General features: G+C 38.7%; 1 protein-coding gene across 1 annotated transcript; it reads left to right on the forward strand.

Moving 5' to 3' along the window:
* The first annotated feature begins 1,133 nt into the window (after positions 1-1,133).
* Positions 1,134-9,397, forward strand: kcnk1b (potassium channel, subfamily K, member 1b). Its single transcript, XM_074676601.1, has 3 exons — positions 1,134-1,658; positions 4,466-4,861; positions 8,424-9,397. Exons 1-3 carry the CDS (start codon positions 1,304-1,306, stop codon positions 8,678-8,680), a joined length of 1,008 nt encoding a protein of 335 aa, XP_074532702.1. The 5' UTR covers positions 1,134-1,303; the 3' UTR covers positions 8,681-9,397.
* The last annotated feature ends 1,983 nt before the right edge of the window (positions 9,398-11,380 follow it).

Below are 11,380 nucleotides of genomic sequence, written 5' to 3' on the forward strand. Positions count from 1 at the left end.
CCAGGCTGTGATCTACTGTTAAAGACACTCATAAAATGAATGTATTGTCATGGACAACACCACAGTGTCTGTCTGGGACATGTGAGCACAGCCTGAGGGCCTGAACAACATCAGGGGGTTCTGAACCTGTTTGAGGACACGTGCCACACATTCTGAAATTCATACTGGTTCAGTCACAACTGCTTACATCACATCTTTCCACTGTGACATGTTTTATTCTTTAAAAATAATTCGCTTCAACATCATCCTGTTTTGGCCTGTTTTGAGTGGTTAATTGTCAGTGGTTGGTCAAGAAAACCAATTCACAGTTTATTTTGTGTTTGTCCACCCATGGCATAAAATCTGAATAATATTGCGTAAAAACAGATGGAAAAGTATCACAGGATGGATACATATGCAGGATGCTGTACATTGGCCTATGTAAAAGTGTTTTTAAAAAAGGCTTTAAAACTGAAAACTCATAAACAAAGTAGTCAAAGTTACTGAGGCATAAAAAAGCATTTTACAACAAGAGGAAAAGCATTTAAATTATAATATTGATACCATAATTTATTGCTTCTTCCTACTGCAGCTTGATAGGCCAGTTCTTCTGAGGCCACCGAACCATTACTCCACGCCCCTAATTTCTCTATAATTAACCTTCATGCGTATCGATGCGCCACACTTCTTTGTATTCATCTCATTGAGTAACAAAGTAACGGGCGTTGACACTTGGAAAATGACTAAGTGACGCTTTTCGATGGCTGTGAATTGAAACTGAAAAAACACTACACGTACACCCGCCTACCTGGAGGCGCGCGGGGGGGGGGGGGGGGGGGGGGTCTTGACGTCACACGGCCTCTGTCGCCTCCACATCATATGATGCCTTTACGTGTCATTCAAAGCTCGAAAATACACCTATAACCAGGAGCGTTCGGTTTGGCGATTTTTCGAATGATAATGAATGAAATAAAATCGCATGGACATTGTTATGTCAAATTTTACTTTATTTTGTTTGAATTTAATCTATCTGAAGAGAAAAGTCGATCTGTACAGCCAAGTGTACAGCCTTTTAGACGTCTAGTCTCACCCTCTCCAGTCAAGACTTTCAAAATACAAGTCGATAGTGATATTTTCGACTACACGTGAACGCCTCCGGAGCCACAGCAGGTTTCACAAAGGGGGAAGCGCAGTGTTGTCGTTAGCAACATCTTTCTCTGAGGGACAGGTAATACTTCCCTAATATAACCCAAAAACCGGTTTAATTAGTCACTATTGTGTATTTTTACATTCATAGATTTCGGTAACACAAAAACGAGAAAGAATGCTTCAGTCCCTCGCCAGCAATTCGTGTGTGCGCTTGATCCAGACTCACAAATCGACGTGGTATTTTGCATCTCTGGTCTTGGGGTACATCCTTTATCTCATATTTGGTGCTGTCGTCTTTTCGTCGGTGGAGCTGCCTTATGAGGACCAGCTTCGCCAGGAGCTGAGGGCCATTAAAAAACAGTTCCTTCAGGAAAATGAATGTCTGTCCGAGGAGCGTCTGGAGCGGTTTCTCAAGAAAGCCCTGGAGGCCAGTAATTATGGGGTTTCCATCCTCAATAATGCCTCAGCCAACTGGAACTGGGACTTCACCTCAGCGCTGTTTTTCGCCAGCACGGTGCTGTCCACCACAGGTAAGAGACGGTCACCTCCGGGCCAAACAGAAGAGTGATGATCCTGCACATCAGGTGCATCAGGAGGACATAAAGCAGACCCTGCATAATGTTCTCTTAGTACTGATGATTGTGAGCTGCTGCTATGACAAAATTCGATCAATTTAATTAAGAATTTGTAGTTTTTGTTTCATTTTAGGATGCACTACAAGGCGAAAGAAACGAGATCTCAATATGACAGGCCTTATAATAATAACGAAAGAAATGAAACCTTAAAAACAAACCAGACAGACAGAAGAAACTACAATTTATTTATTTTTTTTGAGGAAGGTGTTCCTTTCTTGTTAATTTGATGACATAGTATCTTCACAAAGCCAATAAGCTATCTTATACACATACAATAATATTAAACATATAATGTAGGGATCTAACTTTTTAAGTCTCAATACTTAATACCAATACCAAGGCTTTTTAATAATAATATTGAATATTCCCTAACTGACTGGACTACTATATGTTGATTTAATACAAAAAAACAACAACTCCATTCTTAATCATAGTGACATGTCCACACATAGAAAAGTTGAAGGAGGTTATGTAAGGTGCAGTGTCTTGACAGATGGGATAGTGGCTTGCCCTCATAAGGACAACATTTTATAAACATGACACAACATTATTATTAGTATCATTATTAGCAGCAAAAGGTGAAGTTTAAGGCTTGATTCATGTAGAGTCAAACTTTTTGGTACTTTTTGTAGGTAAAGAAACACATTCTCTGTAAGTCTCAGTAAACACGGTCTTCTTTCCCTGCAGGCGGGAACAAACCGCTCAGACAAACCGTCTTGTGTGTTTATGACATGTAGACGGTTTGACACTGTGAACAGGGTTGTTTTCTGTTATCTCGCAAAGTTCAGAGGAACGTGGTCACAGGTGTGTGTCGCTGGGATACCTCAAGAACTTTAGCCTGGGCAAGTTTATCAGTTATCTGATGTTTCCACACACCATTACCCCACAGTGCAGGGGTTGCATTGAGGTCTTATTTTATGAGCCTTTATGAAATTGATGATGACTGACAGTTTGAATCAGCTGCAAACCAAACCAAAGTCTCCTGATTATGCTTATTTAACCCTCACCCCAACCCCACCTCTGTTGCAGTTCACGCAAGTCACAAAACAGAGAACCAGACATTATGGCATTAACTGTAATACCATAATACAGACCTCAGGGCGGTGACCGTGTGCAGCTTTGCATTAATCTGACTCTAAACAGAACTACCTGCATTGCATGAAAAGCAGATGCTGAAAGTAGATTGCAGGGGATTTTCACACATCAAAAGCCAAAAACTATATTCTGTTTCCTCATTTGCACTCTTATGTTCGTGTGGGCTGGTATGTTTAACTCTGATGTTAGGTTCACTTCACAAGGACATGCTATGTTTTTACAGTAACACCTAGCACTGAAAAAACAACACATACAACCTACTTTATTTATACAGCACATTTTATCAAACAAAGATAAAGATGCCGACAACTTTAGTAATGTCTGAATAAGTTTGATTATAGTAAGAAAAGCTGGCAGAAAACTACTAATGTTGATCTGAAAATGCTGAATAATATGCAACGAAGAATGTGTGACTGAAACAATCCAATGTTTTAAATCCTGAAACCAATACCTGAGCTTTGGTGTCTACCAATACTCATCCAATCTGATAATAGTGTTAAATTAACATTCTCTAATATAAGGATGAGAATTAGAGTTGTATTTTGGCAATTTCAGGCTTTTTTAACTGTTAACCTAAAGGAAATAAAAATATAAGTAATCTGACTATGATTTTTATTTTATCAGATTATAAATGTGTAAATATTTGATAAGTAAATCCCTAATACTAACAGAAATTAACAAATTGCTGTCAGAGTTGTTGGTAAACAAGTTAACAGTTAAAATATCAATGAAAGGAGATTAACTTTGAGTTTAGAAAAGTGGTTTGAAAGGATGAATGTCCTTTAAGAGATTATAAAAGTGATAAATGACCTTTAAAAGCGTTAAAGTTGTGATATTTCATATGCTGCTGGAACCAAACCTTTGTGATCATGACTGAGTAAATGTTAGTGCAACCTTGATGTTGACATGTGATTTCCCTGGATTTTACATATTGATTTACATGTTTGAAAAAGAGCTGAAGGAAGTAAAAACTTATCTAATCCTTCCTCTGTATTTGCTTGTTATTTTCTGTCAGTATCTTGATTGGTATCATTCTGATCATTTGTCTACTGGAACTGAATTATGTTTTGGCTCAGATATAACTCCAAACGTTTTCCTTGTTGCTCAAATGAACACTAACAATCTTTATATTTAACTCCCCTCTTAAGATATAACGTCTTTCTGTCATCATGTGTGCAGGCAGATTTTATCTGTTCCCTAAATCTCTGTACAGTAACTAAGATAAGATATAGTGAGTGAACTGTATAGGATGTAAAGCTATTTATTATCCATAGTGTTTTTTGCTTTAGCTGGGACTGAAAACTTCTTATCTAGTATAAAGCGTCTCTTACATGTTGGGAAAAGAGTAAAAAAAAGTTTCCGCTTCCTATTTTATCAAACCTCTGATCATCTTTTCAATAACTTTAACGTAAATAATCCACCCAGAGTCAACACCAAAGAAAAATAAATACATAAATCAATAAATTAAACAAGCTACTACGATAAGTCTTTGTTTGTGCTTCCATATTTGAACTGCTTCACAACCCCCACAGATGTTTGGATGATGGGAACCTGTTTCCGCTTCAGATTTCTTCAGTCTCTCTGTGATGTTTGTTTGTTTTCTACAGGATATGGTCACACAGCACCCCTGTCCGATGGCGGGAAAGCCTTCTGCATCATCTACTCAGTGATCGGCATCCCCTTCACCCTCCTCTTCCTCACCGCCGTGGTGCAGAGGATCATGGTGTACAGCACACGGAGGCCCGTAATGTACTTCCATCAGCAGTGGGGCATTTCAAAGCCCCTGGTAGCCATCGTTCACGCCACTCTGCTCGCCATGCTGGCAGTCTCCTGCTTCTTCCTCATCCCGGCGGCCATCTTCTCAGCATTGGAGGACAACTGGAACTTCCTGGAGTCTTTCTACTTCTGCTTCATTTCCCTCAGCACCATCGGCTTGGGAGACTACGTACCTGGGGAGGCCGTCAACCAGAGGTTCAGGGAGCTCTACAAAGTGGCCATCACTGGTGAGGAGGGCTCATTTTTCCATGAATTCATTCAGCTCTAAAACCTCAGACGCTCTCTGTGGGCTATTTTTAGCTGGCTGAGGTGTTTGCTGCAGAACTATTTTTAAGCTGCTCTATAAATAGCTGAAATAATATATTACAGTATAGCTAAGGCGCACAATGACCACCTTACAGGGCTCTGTGATATTACTGGAGCAAAATACAGGGGCACTTTTCTCATAAACTGTATCACTTCCTGTTTCATGTTATAAACTTTCATGGCTGTTTTGTTTGCTCTGAAAAACGTTTACTTTACCACCTGAGCTATAAATCAACCCGCTATGAGGAGAGGAAACACCCATAAAAGCTTTATTTAAACATTGTGCCACCATGTGCGACTCGGACTTCAGTGATTGGCTTCGTTTGTTTAAGTTTATACTCCCTATTTTTTCTTATTATTATATAATGATTAACTGATGTGAGAGTGCCACATATGGCAGGTTTTATGATGGTGAACATTGACCCACCTGAGTGTGAGATAATCACCTGTGTGCACTTTTTGACCCCCTTCCTGGAAACTTAATTTAAAAAAATGCTCTAAGGTGCAATACAGTGAACAGGGTCTTAAAATTGTGTTAGAAAATGTAAAATTTAACTGAATTTAATCCCCATAAAACTATTTTAAGCAAGATAAGTGTCAGATATAGCTTTTAAACAAAGGTCAGGGTTACATCTCAGCCCCCCTAACTTTCAAGTTGTGAATGCACTAGAAATTAAAATCCACACAAAACAACTTTATTTTATGGACAAAGGACAAAACTTTGAAGTCCAATATAACTGGGGATAAAAAAGTGGGTCACTATTACAAAACTGTAACAACCTCTGTGCACTGAAACTTATCAACAAAGCTCTGTCATGAGAGATTAGAGAGTAACCAGGTTATAAAAATTGACAGCTACTTTTGGCTTCAAGCCTCCATACGATAATGAGGACTGTCAATTTCTTCAAGGTGCAACCCCCAGAAGTGAAGCTTTTTCACATCTTGTTTATTTTTAGTTTGTTTGTCAAGGTCTATAAACAAATCTGTGCGATAAGACAGTTTGCTTTGGTGCTGGTTGCACTAGTTCCCTTTAAAGGGACTGTGAAGACTTTATAAGTAATCTTGAGTAAATCTCTCTTCTATGCCTGATTGTTATCCACAATTTAAAATGAGATTATCATTGTTAATATAGATTGTTCAACTTTTTAGCTTCCCAATCAGGTCAAGCATGACTAAATTGATTTACGGCATATCTAAGTCTCCATGACAACACCACACTGGCTGATGAACTTTAGTAGTGAGAAGAAAGATCTTCGTTTTTCTCTGCTGAAAACGATTTCTGTGATTAATGTTTTAGTAATTGTGGACACTGGAGCCTAACTCTCAGACAGAAAAAGGACAGAAGAGCAGAAGAAAGCTAAATGCGAGAGTGATCGAGCACAAGCTAAGGGCTAAAACACAAGCTAAAGGCTAAAACAGGGGCTAAACTGTTCGTGATCATTTTTGCTCCAACCCACAAGCAGCAGTTATTCTGCAGTGGTCTGTTCAGACTTGAGAGTCTATCAATAAAATAAAGAGTAATGTTTCGTTAGCTCTGCTTGGTGGATGACTGGAAGGACATAACGGGCATGCCCGAACATTACACAATACGGACATGCCTCCAGAGCACCGGGCTGTGAATAGCGCTAAATATAGCAGGCTGCTAAACGATTGTACAAACTGACAAAGTTTGCTTTTTGTCACATTTCAAACAACAGGGCTTTGTAACTGTTGATGAACACCTCACCTTGTGGCATTGTGTCCAGTAAAAAGTTGTCTTGAACAAAGAAACGTGGAGTTAAAAAGAAGATCTGATCTCCATTCATTTCGAAAACAAACACATGCCTTGTTATGAGTCACATCTTCTCGCTAGTGTGCGTGCAACTCTGGGCCAAAGGTGTTAATGCAATCCAGTTTAAACAGATCCTGCTCTCAGCCTTTTTAAATTCCTCTTGTAACAAAGTTGAACCGACTGTATGATACTTGCACAGTAAAAAGCTGAATCTAAACAAGTTTTTATTTATTATTTATTTTGTAAATATTGTGTAATTAGACTTAATATAAGCCACATTCACTTTATAAGTCCAGAAAAAAATCTAATTTCAAGATATAAGATGACAAAATTGACACCTCAATTTCTTGATACGAAATTCTAAACAAGTACATATTTCTGACCCCATTAGCAGACATTTTTCAGGACTTGTTAGGTGAACTTGGCTCGTATAAAGTCGAATAAGACAATTAATACTAGAAATAAGACAAACACTTGATAGTTTTCAGTTTTTGCTGTGTGAATTCAGGTTCATACATCTAGTAGGCTAATATCCTGAAATACATTAATAAGAGCAGGCTGATAACATCGTTGCAGTAGAATATGAACACATGAAACACAGAGCAAAAAGCTCTCTATCCAGAAATCTCCTGAAAGCATCTTAGAGCCCACTCACATCCTGATATAATTCTTTTGGACAAAAATTGCCACAATTACACCGATCTAAACCAGAAGCATGTCTTGTTTATGTGACAGTCTCCCATCTGTCAAATAATCCCTGTGTTCCTTTTTAAATTGAAAAATCTTGTATCTATTGATTGCAGCCTCTGAGTGGTTGTGCAGCTCTCTGTCAGAGCTAATGATGATCAAAAGACAGTCAGATCAAACCAGCGTTCACAAGCTGTGGGTGTGCTTGAGTGTCGAAAGCTGCTCTGGCGTGTGTTCGTGTTGTGGTTCTCAGCTGCTAGAGAGACGTCATACAGTAGGAGGCGAGCGGCTGTGATAAGTGCGTAATTGTTTGCACAAATATCACCAGATAAATTTGTACAGCTTCCTCCGTGAACAATAGCTCTATGGTATCGAAGTGACATCTCTGTTATCTGTGAGGATGTTTGCATGTTAACCCTTCAGTTCATCTTATTTTCTGAGCAGCTGTAGCTAAAGTAAACCGAAAGTTTAAAGGGAACTGACACTTGCCATAAAACACTGAAGTGTGTTTGGCCATTTCTAGCCTGAGAGCAATCACTCACTAAGACATGAGACTTCCTGCAAATCCAAGAATATTTATGTGGGAAAGTATGTATTTTTTCGACCTAACATGACCCTCTCCAGGCTTTTTGACCACTTCTGTTTAAACCGTGAGGGAAACAGTGCTTAAATAATATTTGTGAAGTGGTTTTCTATCTGTTACATCTTTGGTTTCTGGGGTTTGATGGTCTGGCAAACATAGTTTGCATGTCACAGGTGAAAGTCAGAAAAAATAATATACAGCTGGCACCTACTGGGTGATCAGGGGGTTTCCAGTGTTTCTGTACTATTGTTTTGACAGGGAGCTGTTGCTCAGTTTTTGTAACAGTGCCCCCTTGTGTCAGGTCTGTCAGCAACAGGTTTCAGGACAAAAGGAATGCATAATGAGTTTTCTGTAAGAAAAACTTGTTAAAAAAATTACAAAAATTGTAAAAAGTGCTTTAACATCTTGTAATTCCTCATCTTACCTGTACTTTTCTCTCCAGTCTACCTGATCCTGGGTCTGATTGTCATGCTGGTGGTCCTGGAAACTTTCTGCGAGCTGCAGCAACTGAAGCAGCTCCGGAAGATGTTCTACTTGAAGAAGGAGAAGCCCCAGGACCGCCTCGCCATCTTGGAGCACGATCACCTGTCCTTCACCACCGTGTCCAAAAGAGCCGCAGCCCAGAGCGAGGACAAGACCGCGTCATTTGCGGGCGTCCCAACTCTGGTCTCTCCCAACGATGATCCCATGATACAGTAACACATGAGGAGAGCAAACATTTGAATTGATGAAATATGACAACACAACAGTGGGGTATAATGCACATAGGACAAATTATCCTAAACTGCAAAACTAATTCAGAACAAGCAAGCAATCTCCTTCACCAAACCACAATACAATGCTACTTAGCAGAGATTACATTTATGTACATTAATAAAGGAAAAACAATATCAACAGTGAAAAAACAAGTGATAAAAAAACACATTGTCAAAGCTGTCTGCTGTATTTATGGCTACTTTATGAGCTGTGTTATTCATTACATCGTAGGAGCAGTTTAGAGAGTGATTGGTCTCTCGAATCTAGCTGAAATATAAATAAGACAATTCACTGTAGTTTCTCAAAATATTACATATGTATGTATGTATTTAAAGGTTAAAAAAATGCTTGACATGAAGTGGAATGTACATAGCCAGGTAGATGTTTGAAGATGTACAATGTAGTGATGTCTGGGATCAAAACACAACGCACTCAAGCTGTGTCTCAATTCAGGGGCTACGTTTGGAGACCAAATTTGGCAATGGCAGGGCTCCAACACTGTAAGGATACAGCGGAAGAATACAGCTGTAACAGTTGGTGACGTTAACGGAGTTTAGAAGTCCGTTACTTTATTTTATTTCCTTTAACTAGTGCTGTCAGGCGATTAAAAAATTAATCTGATTAATTACAGGATTTGTAATGAATTGATCTAATTAATCTTATATCTGCTTAAGGTCCCCAAACAAAGAATTTGAATTCTAGGACATTACAAAACTGTAGCGCATCACTAATCAAATGAATACCCAAAGAAGAAAAGGTTTGTAAATCCACATTTTTTTCAACTGGCCAATATTAAAATGTCAGTGTTCACTGCCTTTGACACTGTGCAACCGTTAACTGCGTCTATAGAAGTAAATAATGTTTTGTAGCGGGGGAAGGCAGGGTCTGGCGGAGCTTGTCAGTCAAAATCATGCTTGTAAACTACTGTGGGTGAGAGCAGTGCGTTCTTTGGATGAGAGATCAGCATGGATATGAGGAGAAGATGTGAGATGACCGAGGCAAGACGAGATGCTGCATGTCAGAAAAGTTCAGGCAGCTCTCGCTCGAACTGAGGATGTGTCGCGGTAGTATTTTTAACGCATTCATTTGCGGTGTAATTAATTCATTGATTAATTAATCTAATTACCGTGTTAAAGTAACAGCCCTACCTTTAACATCAGCATAAGATGTTCAACACATCTTAATGAAGTGTATGTAGTTTTTTAGATGTGAGGACTGCAGCTTCTGAACTGGGATTGGGACACAGCTAGAGACTGAGAATATTCCTTCCATCTTGAAAACAATGAACGAGCAATGCTTAGACCAAGTTTTGCTATAAAAATAACTTCAGACGCATTAGAAAGTAGTTTTAGTATATGTTTTGTAGCATTTGTTTAGAGGTGAGGTGTGAACTCTGCTCATTGCACTCCACGTTGTCACATTTCAGTATAAGGGAAATGTTGCGGTTCTATTTCAGAGTTGTTCATCAATGATAAGCACTATAACTTATTGATCTGTCTGGAAGTTGAAGGAATGTTAGCCTAATTTGAAAAAGGGAACCACAGAGCTTACCCTGTTTCATTTCAGTCGTACAGAGAGCTCAGTTTGCACATGTGTACTTTAGGCTGACAGTCGCACAGGACCAAAAATGTTCCCTGGAGATTTCACCCACTGAAACTGGAGCGTTTTTTAATACTTTTATTGTGGGTGATCTAAAAAGTCTTGAGCGAGAAGATTCTGAAGAGAAATTTACATTAATTGAATGTAGATTTTTTTTATTTTTGAATATGACAGGAAGATTTGGGAAGTTTTGTTATACATTAATGGAATGAACTTTAAAGAGGAACTTGAAACTCAAGCATGAGGAGTGCAGCTGTAAGACCCCAGTTCTGATTATCTCTCACATCCGTTTTTAAACTGCTCATCAACTGAGGATGACTTTCCTTACTTGGAATAGAAACTAGTTCTACACATGCAAGTTTGTATGACAGTGACATTGCACTCCTTTGTGTATTACAAAAAAAATGTTTATATCAGAATGAAAAAATGTTCTGAGAAAAGTAAAATTTCATCACCTCATGTTATCTATCCTCTTCTGTTTTCCGCCTGCTCATACTGTCTAGCAAACTGCACATGCAGACCAGCCTTACTCTGTTTTAGAGTAAGCATGCTTTGCATTTTAATTTTCTCATTCTTTTTACAGAGCTTAATAACTCACTTTATTAACCCGTGCTTCATTATCACATCAGGACACAGCCTTAGCTGTTCTTGAGTCTTCAATATAAAGTTTTTAATGCTGTGTTCAGCAGTAAAATCTGAGGCCTGAGTTCTGAACAGTGTAAGGAGAGCTTTGGCAAAAGTGTTTTGTCAGCTTGGCTTTGATTGTGTAATATTCTGGCTTGCTCTTCATTTTTTCACGTTATATTTTAAACACCTGCTGAATTTCTATTTCCGTAACAGTCTCTGCCTTTCTATAAACTGTGACATAAAGATACTGTTCACATCGTTCATTCAGCAAAGGGAGGACTTGAATTTTCTTTTTTACAGTTAAAGGTTTCACCATTTGTGTTGAACCCTTCAGTGTTTGTCTTGAAGTTAAAAAACTGTCAGGTTTCAAGTTCAGGGAGTAGAAACTGTATTGACAACAAAAGAAGCACACTGACA

This window comes from Halichoeres trimaculatus, unplaced genomic scaffold, assembly GCF_033239565.1.
Source record: "Halichoeres trimaculatus isolate MK-OKI-2021-1 unplaced genomic scaffold, fHalTri1.1 fHalTri1_scaffold_8, whole genome shotgun sequence".
Taxonomy (NCBI): domain Eukaryota; kingdom Metazoa; phylum Chordata; class Actinopteri; order Labriformes; family Labridae; genus Halichoeres; species Halichoeres trimaculatus.